This window comes from Stegastes partitus, unplaced genomic scaffold, assembly GCF_000690725.1.
Source record: "Stegastes partitus isolate 25-593 unplaced genomic scaffold, Stegastes_partitus-1.0.2 Scaffold131, whole genome shotgun sequence".
Taxonomy (NCBI): domain Eukaryota; kingdom Metazoa; phylum Chordata; class Actinopteri; family Pomacentridae; genus Stegastes; species Stegastes partitus.
The window spans coordinates 718,299-737,909 of NW_007577862.1; the positions used below are offsets into that span (position 1 = coordinate 718,299).

The 19,611-nt window shown below is 39.5% G+C and overlaps 1 protein-coding gene across 1 annotated transcript in view; it reads left to right on the top strand.

The window, feature by feature from the left end:
• Positions 1-3,873: 3,873 nt before the first annotated feature.
• The window catches only part of LOC103355089 (KH domain-containing, RNA-binding, signal transduction-associated protein 2), a gene marked incomplete at its 3' end in the record, with an annotated part of 33,647 nt that continues 17,909 nt past the window's right edge, over positions 3,874-19,611 (top strand). Inside the window, exons 1-2 of the mRNA XM_008278749.1 lie at positions 3,874-3,964; positions 15,672-15,799. Of these exons, the coding sequence (XP_008276971.1) occupies positions 3,874-3,964; positions 15,672-15,799 (219 nt within the window). The remainder of the gene's footprint in view (positions 3,965-15,671; positions 15,800-19,611) is intronic.

Here is a 19,611-nt window from a genome sequence, read left to right on the forward strand (position 1 = left end):
CTTAAAATTAGCAGAAGCAGCTCTAGGAAGTAAACCTGGTGGACTGAGAGGCAGCTGCTGCTGAGGAGGCAGGACTATACAAAGTTTGAGCTAGACACTTATTGGTTTGTTAGCTGGTATGTAGCAGCTCAGTAAAATCCTTACTGGCTTGTAAAGCTGGGTCTCTATCTAGTTATGAGGGAGCTGGAGGAATGGCTGAAGCAAACATCTTCATATTTTAACAGCTTGTATTTCACACCGCCAAGTTTATAACGAGCACAAAACATAGTAAAAATAGATTTTTCACCAAATGGGACCTTTTTAAAGCAGGAGTCATACATCAAAGTACTTTGAGGGCATTTAAACTATAAAGGGAATTGGAAATAGAAAATTGAAGAAGTAAATAAAAAAGATAAAACTGAACACAGACACTTAGGCAGCATGTAGGGTTTGGAACTTGCTTTGAAAGTCAATCAGAGCTGGTGCACATCTTAGCTCTTCGGAGATTAAAAGGCTGATGCTTGACCTGCAAATTCACTGTTTTAATTTAAATTAATGAGTTAAAAGTAATTAAACCCTTGAAAGGCGATCAGCATTACATGGAGGTAGCAGTGAAATGTGTAATGTTGCACTTTGACCAATAGAGGGCTGTAAGAATCCATCAAACCAAAGAGGACAAACATGACTTATTCATAGCAACTATAGAACATGTGATTAAATAAAGCAGCAAACATGCTGCAATCTAAATCTTCTTCACTCTGGAAAATCTACATTCTGTTCTTTTTTTCACATTTTTTTTTTTTTTTACCCCAGTCAGCCCTCTGTGGTTTAAATTTACAAACTCACTATTGGATCACAAGATTAACAGACTTTAACAGTCATAATCTTCATCACTATTAGCATCCACAGTAACAGCATTGTGATTATTATCATCGTCATAAATACTTCAATGAATGAGATTAGACCACTGAAGGTCCAGCAAGCATGAAATGCAAAGACAGCACTGACCGACTTGGACACGGTTTCAGGCCGTGGAGCAGAAAAACAAAGTTGTCTCATTTCAGAGAGTAATTGCTACGAAAAGAAATGCATCAAGGAAGCAAGTGTGGAGTTTGGATCAATACTGATTCCTTCCAGGCCTGTTTGACATTACAGAAATAAGCAAAAATGGAAATTGGCAAATGCTATAATATCAAATAAGATAAATGATTGCATTCCAAATGTTTTGACTGATGTAGAGAGAATATACATGGTTATTCTCGCCTCTGAGACAAACTAGGAGTAATTTTAAACCTACCTTTAATGCCAAGATACATGTTGATTGAAAGAAATTGTCAATAAAGATAACGTGTTAAGATTTTGAATAAAGTTTTGTGTATATCCTCAAACTTTAAAATTCTATAATGTGGCTCAATTTTCGTGGTATTTTCGGTACTTAATCTGCTGCAGAGCACCTCCAAAACCACAAGATTAGATCACACAGATAAATAGTTCCGTCAAAGTGGACAGAATTTTAATTTGAACAATAAATCAGTGAACCAAATTGAGAGGAAACATAATAACATCAAACTAATTGACTTCAGTCCATGAAACACTGGCGTCTGTGGCCCCCCCTCCAGTCTTTAGGATTCTGATCAGTGCAAAGAGAAACAACTCTAAAGGTCAAGTGGAGCTAGAATTGGTCGTTCACCAGCCTCATCCGTTCAAATCTAATTTGTGAGTAAGTAAGGCAGCCTGCATGCTGTGCCGAGGATGACTTTTGGATTCAAGTCGATATCGCGACGAGGGGACAAGAGAAGCATTTCGTATGAGATCCAAATGTTCACGCTGACATTGTTGACACTGGTGACATTGCTTTGTAGGGACTTAATGAAGCGTCCACTTAATTTCAAACATCTATTTATAAGAGTTTCTTTAAGTCGGTGCCTGAAATTCACTTTGCAAGTAGGAAAAGCTCCTCTTGACTTGACCTCCTTCAGCTATAATTGAGGCCTGTAATTATTACATTACATTATTCTGAGCCACATACTGGGACTGTGGCTTTTTTTGTTGTTATTATTTTTCTAGCTAACAAACAGAAGCTGCAAAACATTATTACATTAAAGGATGCTGTGCAGGTACAGCAATCATATTTGGTGTTTTTTTTTTTTTTAAGTTAATTATTTAATTATATTAAGTTCAGTAATTAACATCAGAAAACAAATGAGAGCTAACGCCCTCACATAGACAATGTTTTTTAAAAAGAAAAGCTTGGAATATAAACTCAACAACCACTTTATTAGCTACACTTGTGAAATCTAATGCAGTTCAGTGCATCAGTGAGGTGATTAATTCTACTTTTCTGCAGCTTCTGCATTTGCAGCTTTGATTTTGCTGCACTATACTGCATATTTTCTCCACCCTTTTAACATACATGAGGGGGGAGGAAGTATTAGGAACACTTTAAAATGGAATAGACACAAAACACAAAGTGGAAGAGTCACATGAATGTCATAACATGAATAGAAACATTTAAAATGCAAATGTTTTGGATAGCATTAGATAGCACACGTGTCCCTAATAAAGTGCTCAGTGAGTGTATGTGTGGTTTGCTCTATAACAAAGCAACCAAACTTCTTTTTAATTAAAAAAAAATGTTGGAGTCGATCAGGTTTTGTAACTTGGAAGGAGGCAAAAAGGTTTCTAAGGACAGTATGAATAAACCAAAGACGTTGATTCACGTGGCACCATTTAGAATAAAACATAATTCACAGAATACTCCGACACTTTTCAGCACCATGACCAGCGACGTATGTGTTTTTATCCATCACTGCCAGACTGCAGGTCACTTTGGAGTGAACTTTAGAAATGGAATTATGTTTTGATATGACATCAGTTAAACTTTATCACCCTGTATCAAAGTCCGGTGGCCTTTTGAGTGCCTTTTAGTTTGACTCATATTGAAGTTTGTGCTGATTATTTTGGATTTAACCCTTTTCAGGACTTTGTTGCCATATGTAGAGGGTTTTTGGAGTGCATTGGACCCCAAGAAAGAATATGTGCAGACTTTAATACTATGTTCAATACATTTTCTGATAAGTTGGCGTATTTTGGTTCCAAATGCGTGACAAATGTCTATTTTTATATTTTTAAAAAATCTTCAAAAATAAACAAACATTACCTGTCACCTAAACCAAATGGCCTGGGGGTCCAAAAGACCCCAAAAGTCCTGAATAGGGTTACAGTGATTATTATGATGTTACTACATTCTCAAATATATAGGAGCTATTTTCAACATGCTGCATAAAACTTTCAATAAACCAACTAAATCAATCATGTTGGAAGGAGATTACTGCAGGGATGCCAGCCTCGACCCAGTGCAACCTCAACTGCTTTTTTTTTTTTTTTTTAAATAATAAATCCATTCCCTTCGAGGACATTACCCAATTGGTATGCGCTCAGTAGGGACTTTTTTTATTTATTTATTTTTTAATTTTTCAGCAGCACCAGTCCCAGAATATGGCCAATAATGTTGCTGAGGGGGCGGGGAGCAGCGCGGTCTGCAGACCCACCGAGTCTGGCGGGGAGCCGAGGAGGAGGAGGAGGAGGAGGAGGAGAGGCAGCAGCAGCATCAGCATCAGCAGCAGGCAGCGGTGGTGGCAGAGATGGGCTCACACCTCTGAATCACAACTCAGCCTCCAGTCACGGAGACTTGGGACGACTAGTAGTTTGGAGAGGGGGGGGGATCGGTGCTGCTCACTGAGACTGGTGCTCCACAGCTGCCAAACAATAAACAGGGAGCGGGAAGATTTGGATTTATTTTTTTTATTTTTTTTTATTTATTATTAATCTTTTTTTATATACTTGCATCGCTCCTGTCGTCTCACCTGCACTGCAAAGTCCGCTGTGATAATAATGCATCCAGATAAGTACTTACCTGAACTGGTGGCCGAGAAAAACAGCTTGGATTCGTGCTTTGTGCATGCGGTGCGCCTGCTTGCAGAAGGTAAGTCAGGTATTTTCTAAAAAAAAAAAAATGTATCCGACTCTGAACGTTGCAGAATTGTTTATCAGTCACCACGTTCTGTGCTGCTGGAAGCGCCATTGCTTTGCATTTTTCTTTTTTTTTTCTTATTTTTTTGGGAGGGAGGAGGGAGAAATACAGTGACCTGATGTGAGCTTTATGTTATAGCACACCGTCCTTGACTTTTAACGCGTTCTTTATGGCATTAAATTCACTGTGTGCTGTGCGTTTTATGTAGACGCTGCTCTCTGGCTCCAGTGCAGAACTTTACTGAGGTTTTCCATCAAAGTGAGGATATGCTGGGAGCACAGAAAGTTTAAAAAAAAAAAAAAAAAAATATGCTGGGAGCACAGAAAGTTTAAAAAAAAAAAAAAAAAAGTCAGTCATCACCTCTTATTGTAACCCACTGCCCTCCAAGGTCAAGCACAGGCACTGAGAAATTAAACCAGAGAGCCTCACAGAGCAGAGAGAGAGAAAGAAAACAGTGAAAGGGCTAATCACCTTAATTGTATGATTAATTGGATTTAAGCTGCGCTGTTAATCCCCCCAGAAAAATACAGAGTACAGCCAGCTGTTTTTGTTTTATTGCTGAGATGGTCAGGATTTTTGTACATTTATGTAAAATTTTTGTTTTTTGTGGTTATTTCTTTAACTGCAAGCGGTTGGGAAAGATTTGCTTTCTGGCAAACTTCATGTCCTCCTTGACTTTTTCCTCATTCTAAGTTATGCTCAGTGACCACATATCTAACATTTTGATCATAACCTGAGATGCACATTGCCGGCTGAAATGTACCAGGAGTCAAAAATGTCTCAAACTGATGCACCTTAAATGTCATGAAGGTCACAGAGCGGACTAAACGCCTTTGAGGCAGATGTTCTACAGTCTTTTCTCCGTCATAACGTTAGCGTATGTCCAACAGGCCTGCAGCATGTAAAGCACTTCTTCATCCTACAGGTAGCCTCGGTCTCATTCACATGCTGAGAATGTGTCTCTCTGATGGGAAACTTGTCACCCCAAAGCAAACACAAGCAACCCGGCTCGGCTCTTTCAGTGTAGAGATGTAACTTTTTTTTCCCCATCTCTCCAGTGCGGTTCTACACCTTGTCCTAAGTGCACATGGAAGGTGGAAGTGTATCCCTAAAAATAGCACTGAAGAGGTATGAGTGATGTGTTATTGCGGCGAGCGGATGATACTTTCATTCTAGTGTCTTGGACCCAAATGTGCTCAGCCTACATGAGCTCACAGGACAACACTTAAAGGCAGATGCAGAGGCAAGACAGAGCAAACAGGAAAGCAAACAAAACACTCGACACTGTATCCTTGTGTGAAAAATAGTACGTCAGATATAAAATGACAAAAGTGTACTGCACGACTGTGAGCCTTATGTACAACTTTATTACTGGTTACTGAAGTCATGCATTATTTCCTTTTTTGTGTCCAAGTAACCTTCTGATATCGTGGTTGAATGTTAATTTCTAATAGCTTTTGACACGTTTGTTTGAGGTGAAGTCACACAGTGGGCTAGATTAATATGCTGTAACTGGACAGGGTGTTTGTGCTCCGGTGTTCTGCCCCCTGAGCCTTTCTGTTGAAATGTGTTGATGAGACACCTGACAGTCCCGCTCTTGTCGCTAACCAGGGTGCAGATGGGATCATCTGTCACACAATACACTTTGCCAGATTTACTGAAGGCTGAATCCCGTAGCCAGAATGCAAACTAAAAAAAAAAAAAAAAAGTACTAATCACAGTGAACTTTAATTAGCACGTTAAAATGGTGCTACACATGTATTCACTTACTGACACTTTTTAAGTCATGTGATAAATTCATTCATTTAAAGCGTCTTTAAAAAAAAAAAAAACATTAAACTAGAGCCTAAACAAAGACACAAACAGAAGATACAAACAAAAATCTGAGATAAAACTACCAACAAAAACATAAAAAAACAACAATTTAGTGAAATAGCACCATTAGGAATATATAGCAATGAAGATGTAAGACAAGTGAATCAGCTAAAACAAGAATGGCTGGAGGTAAAATGTGATTAAGTTGAAAACTTAAATTGCCCGAAGGATAAATATGAGTCAAGCTTGAGTTTGTTCTGCATGTTGTTAGAGGTTACAGGTGCAGCGTGAATAAAACTAGATTTCTCAAGTTCATGGCATCTACAAGTTATTCAAGTGTGTCTGATAAAGGCCTACGTTAAAGGTCAGTGGAGAGGTCATGTCACGGGGTAAATAAGAAGTAGATGAATAAAAACTAGTTTCTTTTAAACCTTACAGAGGAAGGCCTCCTGTGCTTTACATACAGCTCACAATGATCAGCGTCGTCACCAGCGATAAATCCTTGTGCAGGGTTGTACACAGCACCTAGGGGCTGGAGGGTATGAATACTATTCTACCGAGTGTAACACTGTAATCAAAAATACAATACACTGTAGTACGTTGCAATGTGTTTCCCTGAATAGCATCCCGTTCGCAAGGTCAACACCGAAGCATCTATGCATCATACACAACACTGGAAAATCAGCGTGATAAACTGTCAGTTTTGTAGCGCCGACTCTGAAAACGTTCAACACAATCAACTGCGGATGACAGCGTGTGAAATAACGATCATAACTTTTAACCGCTGTCACGGAGTTGTTATCTGGTTTTGTCAGTCTGCGCTCATGGATAATGCAGAATATCGCTGGACTGCAAGATAAACTGCACTTACCAGATTTATAGATTCACAGCTATTTATCACTGAATAGCAAAGCATGTAATCCTGCATTATTCACATCATGCACAATGTACCGCATAACATGGATTAACTGTGCTCCCTTAACATCTCCATATTTATGAAAGGAATTCCTTGCTGTTGGTGTTTTAAATTATGTTGCTTCTAAAAAATCATTTGTCTTTGATTTAAAGCAGTTTGGGATGAGGCATTTTCTAGTTCCTGGCTGTAAAATAAGGGTGGGGGTGACTTTTTTTTCTTCTTTTTAGATTTAAAACAGTAAGAAAATAGTGTAGATTTTATTTTATACTATAAATACATCATGCACAATATTGACTCCCTACTCTTCTTCTACACTTCCTTCTTGGACACAGTCAGTTTATTTTAATGTAAGTTGACTAAAGAACTGCGCGGCTGATGTAAAGCTGGAAGTCGGACACCAGAAAGGCAAGCCTTTAATAGATCCCAGTGGTTTCCTCTATAAGACTCCCCTATACGCCACGTAGCCTCGTATTTCCATGAAAACCAATGGGATTACTAATAAGGTGACAGGCAAAGCAGACAGGGAGGCGGAGGAGAGGTGTCTGATGGACAAGCAGAGGAACACTGGCTGTTGAAAAATGTGTGCGTGCTTCCATTTTTAGGGTGAAGGAGACATTTCTCCACATTTCTTTTTTTCCTGCCATCACAACATCTAGTGTGCGTTGTCGCTAAGCATCCTGACAGGGTGTACAGTAGCGTCTCACATGCCCTCACAAGGTGCTGCAAGGCACAGTGACAATGCAAAACAAACCTGCAGAGAAAACTGAATTATGTCAACCTCTCTGATTAAGAGATAAATATAGATACAGAGGGGGACCAACATTATGATTACTGTCAAAAAGAACACAAGAGACTGGGAACACAAAATTTCCTTGTCTGCTAAGTTTTTTTCACTTATTTAAATTCATGCTTTTTCCTGTTTAATTTCCTTAATTGGGAGTCACCGAGTTACATGTTTGGAACGCAGCATAAATAGCCTGTGCACACTCTTCGTTTTGATGTGAAACGCACGTTGAATGAGCTCAAAACACACTTCAGTCCACATCATAGCTGCGTTTTGTGTTCATTTTCACCTTGCATTCAGCCGTTCTTCTAAGTGTTTTGAGCACTCGGGTTTTCTCTTAAGGTCTGAGCAGCACTTTTTTTTTTTTTTTTTCCAGCTACATGCATCAGAAATATCCCTAGAAGGAGACAAAGTACCCAGCAGTTAATTACAGTTTGGGTCATCTTGTGCTTAAACACATTCTACATGTAAAAGTAAGTTCTGTAAAAGTCTCTAGGCTAATGTTAATGCTTCATCAAGGCTCTGTCAAAAACAAGCTCAAACCACATTTTGGGCAACGACCCTGTAACTTTAATTAAAATTAATCAATGCAAGAACCTGTGCTATGCACCCCTGCGACTGTTATAGCTTTAGTTTTAGTCAGCCAATAATGGAGAGCAATAAATAGGAGTTGAGATGCTAAGCTTCAGTGAATGACTCAAGGAGATATAAATCTTACTCTGTAATATATGAGGTTTAAAATGCACAGCCATGGTGCAGAATGCAATCAATGTTCAAATACCTTCTGCAGGAGCATAATATAGACGAGTGTATATGTGATGTGGAATCACACACCCTGGAATGAGAGTGCTTTCAAAAATAAAGGCATAAATAAGAGGAAAAATGGATCAATATTATTATAGAAGCGCCCTTTTGACAGTTGGTCTGTGCGTTTAGGCTGCCTCACTGTCTTCTGGGAGTCGTCCCATCTGTTGCAGGATTTCTTGTTCTTCTTGTTGGTGAAGTTTTTCATGACTTTGGCTGTACGTTTGAGCTCTCTGTCATGATGCAGAACTTCGGATGCCTCCCTATCTAAATCTAAACGTCTAAAGTGCCTAAAACTTTTGCACAGTGCTGCGCATCTTATATTCTTCCAATTGATTTGGAAGATGCTTCACCGCGGAGCGCCATTCTACTCCGAGAATTGATTTTCACTTATCTACCTCTCCGTCTTGTTTTATAAGTTGTTGCTCACATTTTCGTGCGTCTCCATTATGGCCCACTCAGTACCCAGCGGTGACCCGGCTCGTCGTGACAGATAAACAGCACCCCATGTGGTATGACCCATCAAAAGGACGCAAAAATCACATTTCAGGACAGCCGAGAACGTTGAATTACATTTTCAGCATTTAGCCGACACTCTTATCAAGAGTGACTTACAATGAGTGCACGGGTCGAATAAGATTAAATTCCAAGGTCACAAGCCCTTCGAGCAACAGAAACGAGTGGATGAGCCAAAGCCGCAGCACTCAGACAATAGATATTAAATAACAGATTATATTACTGTGCCTTTTGAATGTTCACATGCAACAGCAAAGTTCTAAATAATGAAGTGAGAGACGGACAGGAATACATCTTTTTGTTTGTCTGAATCTGTAGATTGGGTCATTTCTGTTCATTTAGTTGACTTTGATCACCACAACACTTTCACTGGTGTGAGGTTACAATAAGTTAAATTATGTTGTGTTGCTCAGGTATACTTCAACTCCGCGTGTGATGAGAGCTTTTTGTGTTTAAACTAAAGCATTCGTCTTTGTACGATATTGCACTGTAATGTTCATTGCAGGAAATGAACGTTAGCTTGATGGAGCAACAACAAACTACGATTATATTGCATGCAGGGCCTAGATGACAGCCAACATCAATAGGACTGAACTGAAAGGAGCAACTACTAAACACCTCATTCTCTGCCTATATTCATTTATTTCGTTAGAAGATTCAACAGAAAAGCACCAAGTGTGCAACAAAACAATATGCAGTCTCCTAATGACTATTTTCCTCCTTATCAAACCCCCTGCCTCCACATTTTTGGACAAATAAATGAAAATGTAGGATAATATGTGGAGTAAATACATAAAACTATAACATATTCAACATAATATCCAACGTGTACGAATAAAGGATGATCTTACAGACATATGGGATGCTTTTTGTCATTTAAACACCATCCTAATTAAAATGTGCCTTTCCTTGCTTCTAATGTATCACTTATATGAAGAGTAATTACGTTTTCACTTCAGTTTCCACTGCACTTTTAGTACAGAATTTTGAAGACGGCATTATAATTACATTGACGTATTAACACTCCTATTAGCACTCTGTCAGTTTGCTGGAATTGCCTCAGTGCAGCTCAGTTAAAAACACATAAACAGCATGTGGCCAAACTGCGGCGCATATTTTCAACCCCGTGTATTTATAATCATCAGTCCAGAGTGAAAAAAGAGGGACAATGTTAATTGCACGTCTCGTAGTTCCTTCCCCCCACCAGGTCTACTCTGCCAGGACCAGCGCTATCGCGACCTCGTTCCGTGTTTGATGTGAACAAGCAATCAGTTATTAGCGAATAATTACACCAATTCATTTTTTTCCCCCCATTGTGAAGTCATTATTGTAGATATACTATTCAGTAGCACGAAGAAATCAGTGAATAATTTAGGTGTCTGCTAATAGAAGCACTTGACGAAGACTTTGGGTTTTTTCTTTATTGTAGCTGGCGTAACAATAAAGCGCATAAAGTAATAATTCAGCATTGACTGGTTCACCACTGTGCAAATGGAACATTTTGAAGTAGATTAATATCAACCAACAATGGACTCTACGCTTACAGTACTCGACTGTTTCAACAGATTTTAGGGATTTTATTGAAAGCTTGAAACAAACAAGCAGTGAAGTGCCGTTCAGCTGTAACTTCCAGAAAACAGACTACAAGTACCAGCATGCATACAGAAATAAAGGAGTACAAATATGGTTTTTCTAGCAGTTTTTATCTGCTGTTTTCCTTTACTGCTCATCCATCAGCTTCTAGGTTATTCAAGGTTTACACTGTTTCAGCCAGCATTGCAGAAAAAGGTGAAAGTTTAAAAAAATAAAGCAGGATGATGCTTACTGTGTGCATTATTTGTCTGCACAAAGCACATGTCAGATTCCAGCACATCCCGAGTTTGCTGTGTTGGGTGAGATGATGTTCATCTTTATGCTCTGTTTTTTTTTTTTTTTTTATCTCATCACGTCCCTGTGCTGCATGACGGTGCAGCAGGAGATTAATCAAACCTATGTTGGAAGGAATTAATTTTGACTGGAATCGGTTTGTTGACTCATTTTATCGCCGTATGGCTGTTTTCTCTCGATTCGTGCTTCTCTGTTGACCCATCAGAAAATCACAACATCAAAACGTCAGCACCAGACATGAGAGACAATTTGATCTCACCGAAAGCATCTCAGACTTGCAAGCGCACACATTTTTTTTTTATAAAAGCCTCCTACTCAGCAGTAGAACAAACTGCATGCTTTAGTAGCGTGGACCATATAGCAAACAGCAACCGGAATCCAATAAAGCTACAATGTGAGGATAAACAGCCGAGCAGTAAACATATTATCTCCAACAAATGGTGCAGCTCCCATTCCTCTTCTTCTTATGTTATTAAACTGCACGTGATACTATGAAACTACTGATAGCAGCCCAAACACTTTCTGGTTTGGGACAGTTTCTTTTCAGCAAACCATGCTGGAACTTTGAGGGAATTTTTAAAAAAACAGACAGTCCATGACAAGTGTATTCAGACCAGACTTCAATGGCGAAATGATTTTTTTCTTCAGCCAGAATATCTTGTTTAGTGCTTGTTTTCTGGTCCAAAGGCACCTTCTGTAGTTGGATCTGCTGTCTGTCTATGTCCTCCCAAAAGAGGCGAATGCTAATTTAATTCAGAATACAGTTTTGTCTGTTTATTGACATTTTCACGGTGTCTAGGATAAATGGACTTCAAACTGTTCCTCACTCTCTGTTGATGCTCTTTGTCGCTGCATACAGACCAAAGCAGATGTATTTAACCTTAAGCCATGGCAGGCTGACTGAGCACATTTTCTCTTTTTCAGCAAAACCTTGTCTCCTAACTCGTTCGGTTGCACACATTTATCTGGTAGCTGCCCAGTTAAACCACAGGTTTTTTTTTTTTCTTCCAGTCTTGGCTGCTGAGCTGCTCTGCTGAAGCAGTTTGGGCAGCGCAACAGAGGGGATCAAGAGCACCAGAATAGTCGCTGAGAGTGTTTTACTCATTCAGTTCCCCAAATGAGATTTTTTTTTTCATCCAGCATGAGGACTGAAACCAGTGACCTTCAAAGCACTTTCTCGCTTCTCTGATCTTTAGGCTCCTGCCGCTTCCGACCACATATTTGACAAAGATGATACCAGTGTGCGCGTTTCACCGGATTTATACATTGTAAGCTCATTTTCCTCTTCTTACTCCTCTGTCACACTCTCTCTCTGTCTCTCACACATAATCGCCCTCTGAGTTCACTTATAGGCTACGGACCAGAATGAAGGTGTTTCCCATAAACACTGTTCCAGAGTATAATCATCTTCATGGGCTACAAAAACACAATTGCATTATTCAAATAATATGAACCTCATGCCCATTTAAAAGTGAAACCTGTCACAATGAAAATGCACAATAAATTCTCTGTGCTGAAACCTAAAACTAATCTTTGAAGATATCAAGAACCGGGTCCTTGATGAAAGCTGCAACTGCAAATAGCACCAAAAGCTCTTTTAAATGCAAATGATTTATTTACTGACTTCATTAGACGGTATGAATAAATACACATGAAAATGCATTCTATTAAATTAGCAAAATAATGTTTTGTTAACCTACCATCCACCCAAACCTCCTCTGGGTGTGAACTATGTTGCTATGGCAACACTCCTTCCCTAGAGGGCTTGTCACTTGATTTGGGGGGCATTTATTAAAAGGAGTGGCAGCTGTGTGGTGGCTCTTTGTGGGGAATATTAGCCAAAGAGAGCTCCAAACTAAATGTTTTTTGTCATTGTAGCATGCTCACACTGACAGTGCCAACATGCTGATGTCTATAATCTATCGTTTATTGAAGCAAATAATGGGCTGTTTGGAATATGAATTGCACAATTACCAAATGGCTTGTGTTTAGCCATCAGCTGTAAAATTTAGCTTGAGGGTCTTTTTTGCTAACTAGCAATAAAGACAATTGACGTGCTCATTGCGAACCGTTTTAATAGAGTGTTTTATGTGATTTATGTGAACTGCTGCTACAATAACGCAATTTCCGGCTTGATTTTGTTATATTATATTGAATAAAGTTGTCTAACCCAACACGCAGCATGCTCTAATACACATCTTGAGTAAGGAGAGGACCAGTGAAAACTTTATGGATAGCCCAGTGGCCGGCACACTGCAGCGGCTAAGTGCCTTTCGTGGACCAGTGGTAGACTGATGGCAGCATTAAGGGTAGGGCCCTATAGCTTCCGTGATAACTTACTGAGGATGGAGTGCCCCCCTGGTTATTTCTTATTTTTGGTTCATCCGATGTTCCTCCAGTTCTCCCGTGCTGAGATCAGCAGTAACCTTGATCCACCCACAACTCGCAGTATGTCCCCAGACTGCGAGAAGGTGGACCACGCTTTTATTTAATCACATCAGGCAGCGATTCGCATGGGGAGTGACACACTTCACTCCATTAATGCCTCCATGTCAGAGCGCTCAGAGTCAACCGAAAACACAAGTGATAACAACACCAACTATCTGGCGATTCAAGCTGTTGGAAGCTAATTTAGTCGTCGATTTTTGTTGCCCATATCTTTCACTCGTTGCACCCTAGATGTGTTAATGTTTAACATCAGCAAACTAACATTTGCTCGAAAGCACATTGAGCTGATGGGCATCTTAGTAGTTTTGCAGATTAAATTAAGAGATTACACAATTGTTTCAATATTTGTTGCCATATTTCTATCTGGACCAAAGAGGTGGACAGACTGACCCACTTTGACGATCCCTAGAGCCCCACAGCTAATGTGGCTAAAAAAAAAAACTCCTCCTTATGTAAATGCTGTGTTTATATTTTCAGCTTGTCACTCTACAGTACCTACCTGTCTGCTGTATGTGAGCGGAGCTGGTTCAAAATATGCATGTGTTTGCACACCACAGGTTGTGCTTGATTTATCTCCTCAGGCGAAATACTATTTTTAAAAGGCACATTTTGTAGACTCCTGCTATCTGGGGACACTCGTCTTGTGTAAAGTGTCACAGAAGGAGATGTGAATCAGCTGTGTTGATGGGAATAAAAGGTTGGAGGGGTCTTTCAGTCTGTTTACCTGTGATTTCAACAAGAACTTTTGGCAGTCTATTCCCAGTGGCAGGCGATGGTGGTCTGGGTGAGCGTTAGTCGGTTCACTGGGTTTACATGATGCAGTCCTTTTTATAACAGCCTCACTGGGGGACATCTGAGCCTCATGCATGTTTTTTGATATGAGCTAAACGCATTCAGTGGCTTCAGAAATCTCCTTTCTGTGGAAAAAAAAAAGAAAAAGTTAAATTTAGGTTCATCTCCTTCGCACTGACTGACACATTATAATCTGAAAGGCATTTTTTGCATTCATTTGCATGAACTCCAGTTGTCAAGACAGTTTTGCAGCTTTGGTGAGAGTGTCAGAATAAAGAACAGAAAAAAAAAACAGAGAGAGACAGCAGGATCCAATTTAAACGATCTTTCTCGGACAATCAGGCACAATCACAGAGGGCTGGAAGAAATTGCTTCATTTCGAGCAGTTGGAGTTTGGTCTTTGTGATTTCTCAGACAAGAGAAAAAAACAAGTGACCTTAATTCATAAAAACGTGAAGCTTAGCTCCTTAAAACTTAATCCACTGGCTACTAGAAGCTGTAATGAGTGAATATTGGGATTGCAGGGGATCATTAAGTCGGCGCTATGGATATCCAGAAGGTCATATTCTGAGACTTTAAAGATGGATTTAAAGGTGGATTCTGCTTGGTATGAGGACAGTTATTCTGTGGTCGACCCCCTTCCTTCATTGCTTGGTCGCTTCAATTACAACATGAGGTAAATGCATTCAAATTTAAGGATTACATATTCGTCGCAAAACTTTTTTTTTTTTTAAACCTCACAGCTTTGTCTGCTGACAGCTGAACTCCTGACTTTCAGCATATCATCTCAGGAATGGTTGGTGACACGTTTTCTGTCTTCTGCAGGTCCATCAGTTATTGTCCAGCAGGCGTGTTGTGCACTGATAATTTTGGATAATTAGTGACAGAGGTGAACAACACTTAGCTTTTTTTCTCTCCAGAATCTGTATGAAGAAGAATGTACTGTCAGTGTGCTTTAATCACAATGAAAAGCTATTATTGTTCGGGGGTTTTCAGGGAACATACTTGTCAAGCTCATACGGTATGCTTAACTGGACAGCTAATATCTCATCCCTCATCTCTTTGCAATAAGGCTGGGGACACACAAGATGGCTATTGGGCCAATTTGCACAAGATTTGCTCATCCTGCAAATTATAAGCAGAAATAGTTTGATCGGAACCAATGATCTGCAAATGTGATCTTAATACGGAAGTCCACAGATCCCATCTTAACAGCCCCAAATGATTTTTACCCGATATTATCGTTTTATGTGTTTAATCCGACATCTGCCCAAGTCCTGTGCCGTGTTGGGGGATCAGGGAGCGCTGACAGCCCATGAGAGCTGGGTCTGTAGTGAAGTGAGGCAAAGAGCGAGCTGACTGTGACTGTTTGCCTCTGTTGTTGTTTTGATTGGAATTACTGGATCATGAGATTACAGGGCCTGATGTAAAAGGACGTATCGGGAGTCAGCGGGGATAATCTCGTATCATTAAGTGTGCAATGTGAGCATATTTACAGCTGAGACACAGAACAGTCAGCAGAATATTCACTGTGTGATGCAATGCATTGTTAAATTTCTCCTAGCATGCCCCCAGCCTAACATTACACTGCGCAGTTGGCTCCAAAGCAGAATGGAGGAGGTTGACTGATGCTTTTTTGAGTTGCATAAGAAGCTGATTATCCTTTTATCTCTTTGTCTTATTCTGTTTTTCTGCAGAGATTGAAAAGTACGAAGGTGATGAATTGAGGAAAGATGGCGACACGAAGAAATACCTAGATATAATCAGCAATAAAAACATCAAGCTCTCCGAAAGAGTTCTCATTCCCATCCAACAGTATCCAAAGGTAAGAGACACAGCAGCCGTGCATCCAAGCCCACTGCACCTCTTTGAATAGTCTCGTTTATTTTATGTGTTTATTTATTTAAAAAAGGTGGCCAGTAATGGAAATTGGCAGTATTTTTCAAATGAACATAAAAGTTAAACTGCGAGGCAATGTGGAAGTGAAACAGGGCTCCATTTGAAAAACACTGGGCTTGTTTCTGTGTGATATTGTTTCAGTAATTTCACTTGTCAGTCGGGGGATGGAGCCTTTTAGTCTGCACTGTAGGTCGGCTTCACCTGCTCAGAAATACTTTCTGCTCTGAAAAATACCACAGAGGCTCAAACTAGTTAATAGAAAGTCACCGGATAGTGTCTGTTTATTTTGATGCAGTCATCAAAACCCGGCGTTTTCAGTGGACTAAAGCACCCAAGGGTACAGTGAGGAACAGTGACCATAAATCACTGTGTGACACAGTGCTAGCTACTCTGAGTTATGCAATGTCAGTACTGACAAAATCTGAAATGCCGCCTAATGAGGCTTCTCCTGCAGGCAGCTACAACACACAGCTGCTTGAGGAGAACCGAAAGGCTTCACTGCCACTGCAGTCAAACACCTTGCATTCACGCATTCAGGCAACGAGCATGAATATATTTATAATGTGATAATTATACATTTCTGTTTATACAGTAATCCAGTTTTTTCTATTCTATTTACTGTGGGGGTTTTTTTGTCTTTGTCATTTAACATATGTGTCATTATGTTAAGAACTGTTGTCACTCATTACATTCACATATGTTTTAATTGGCTGAACAAGGTGACACCAAGTTTAGTATGGAAATGTAAATGACTTCATAATCCATGTAGCTAGGTTTGTTTGAATGGTGTTTTTTAAGTAGGTTCTTTAAAATATGATCCGCATGTATGTATTATTTATTTTGAGAATTATAAGACTGATTCCTTAAACCGTTCAAAGACCAGCATGTAGGATTTAGTGGCATCTAGCAGTGAGATTGCAGATTGCAGCCACCTCAGTTTCCCTTGGCTCAAACTCTCCTTCCAAGGATATAGGAGAACATGCAGTGGCCTCTCCAGAGAACAGAAAACAAAACAGTGACAAAATAGGCCTCTCTAGAGCCAGGGACTGATAGACTAAGTGGAAGAGGATCCGCTCAATTCTTATTCTCGGGTGATTATAAACTAATAAAAACACAATTATTATCATTATATTCCAGTTATGCCAGTAGTTCCCCCTAAACCCTGCACACTGGACCTTTCGGTGATACTTGCCAGTTGCTGTCAATTACATAGTTTAATGAAAATTAAGACATATGTTAAGGATACTTGGCATGCATGAATAGCCATCAGTTTAAGGTGCTGCGATTCCTCTGTTGTGAGATTCAGTAACAGGTCAAGAAAACACTGTCTTTGTCCATTATTCAGTCTTTCTAGTGCAGACTCTCAGGCGAACTACTCCTCTTAGTTAAGTGTCGCTCCAACATGTTTGTTTCATGATCTCATGACCATTTTTTGAGATGATGCTGTGCAGTTGGTGCTGCAGTTAACCATCAGTGATATTCTCAGTATAGTTTGACGATTTTGTGTGTTTTGTTTCTGAAAGAGTAGAGAGTGGAAGATGTCAGGAGGGCAGAGGAACACTGTGCTTTAGTCCAGTGAGCCTTACAGGAACATCATAGAAATCAATTTGCTGTTTCTTCCTCGGGTCAATGTTGAGAAAGTAATTAAGCCTTGTTCAGGAACACTTCACTCTATTAAATTGATTTCAAATCGATAAAAAATGCCAATTGAGTTTGTTTCTTGGGAAAAGAGGACGCAAAATAACTCAGAGATGTAATCCTCTACCTTTGTTTCTGCCCCATTTACTGTTCAAATGTTGCACCGTTTTTCATTTAAAAATACTGCCGAACTGTGACATCGACATTTCCATTGTTGACGAATTTGATAAAAAGGTTTGGTTCATCCTCTTATGTGTGTGTTAGTGTATACACATACAGTATAGGCTCCCATCAGCTGCAACACTGAGGCTCAAACTAAAAGGTAATACTATCTATCTATCATCAAGTCAAACATTCTGATTCTATGGTCACATCCATTTTCTTCTACAAATCAGAAATAAAAAGCTTTTTTCTGTCGATTGAGGATGGTTTGTTTTTTGCTCTACCTGCTGTTTAATTGCATTCACTCGGTGTCCCAAGTGTGAGTTGGCTTCTGATTAGATAGTTAATGAAAACCAGCCGAGCTTGCAGTCAAAAAAACCTGAAAACCACTGAGGTACATAACAGAGATATAAAAATGTTTTTATGATTATGAACAAAAAATTCACAGGTTCGGAGGCTGAAAATCCCGGTTCTGTATAATGAATGCAATAGTGCTCTGCAAAGTAAGCAAAACTGCAGTCCAGAGGGATGGAGCAGTTGTCCAACAACAGTCTCTGTGACCTAATTGCACAGTCAGCACCCCACAAGACTGCAGTGTCACTATCTTAAACATCTTGGTAACACTGCACTTTCAGTTAATGATAATTAGCCATATGAAGCAACTCTTTGATCGAGTCACGAGCCCCTTGAAAAGGATCAGAAAACAAAAAAAGTAAAGCAGAGCTTGGAAACATGAGTTTGTGAGTTTGCAAACAGCAAATACCTTATGAACTAGAAGAGACCAATATGACTGTGCAACACCTGCAAGACTGATGAATGATTTGTGCTACTTTTCCTCAATATTTCTCTAAAAATACGTTTGTTTCAGCAATAGAACAGACAAACAATAATGCTGGACTGCTATAAGACATGTTTGGACATTCATAGATAGGAATACTTTTCACTGATCAATGTATTTTTACTCTGATGACATCTAGCCCAAGCGTCTTGGTTTTATTTTATTAACAGTGGAAGCGGTTATTTTCTCATGTCAACTATTAAATAATGTCCAGTCACTGGTGGCCGAGCAAAACATAAAGTGTCATAAATTTGTCCTCTCTCATTTCAGCGGTCTAACAGTGCTTGTTCAAGCTTACAGCCACCGTCTCGCTGTAGAATAATTAAATGCAAAGTAATTACATTATTACTTGGGAGAGTTCTTCTGCGTGGTTTCAGATTTGATGTCACACGTGGGAGATTAATGTCAGTGAAACAGCCAGCGCTGATGAAATCGCTCTATACAGCACGTTGACAGACACACACTGGAGGTTGTTCTCACTGTGGACATTTTGACATGTCAGAGCAGGAAAAGCGCAGGTGTTAATAACAATCTAAGTCCTTTTTAAGGTTTTGAGTTCCATTATGTATGATTAGTCAAAATTTCCGCTTAGGAACAGGCCTGTGTAGTTCTGTCCTGTGACGTTACATGGTTTCAGTGTTTCTGCAGTAATGAAGATGATATCAAAACAAACCCTAGACTCATAAATATGTAATTGCTGAGACACTGCAGGGGTTAATAAAGTGTATAACAATGGCTCAAAGTGCGAAAACAAACAACATCACACAATATGCATGCCTGTGGATGCACAACCACTGGGCTAGATTCAATATATATATATATATATATATAAAACAAAAACAAAAAAAATGCCACCAGTCAATGTGCCAACGCAGCACATTACAGCAAAATAATTTACCGTTTATTTAGCTGGGACAAAGCATGCATCGCATACAAAGCTAAAAACAAATACTAATTTATGGCCTGTGAGCAGGGGCTGCCAGTGACACACAGTTTAATGCAGTTGTAGATTCAGCAATAACAGGAGGTTTCAGTGGATTACACATTTTTTAATGGAGAATAGACAAAAAGCGCTGCAGCTAACAGGAGAAAACACAACC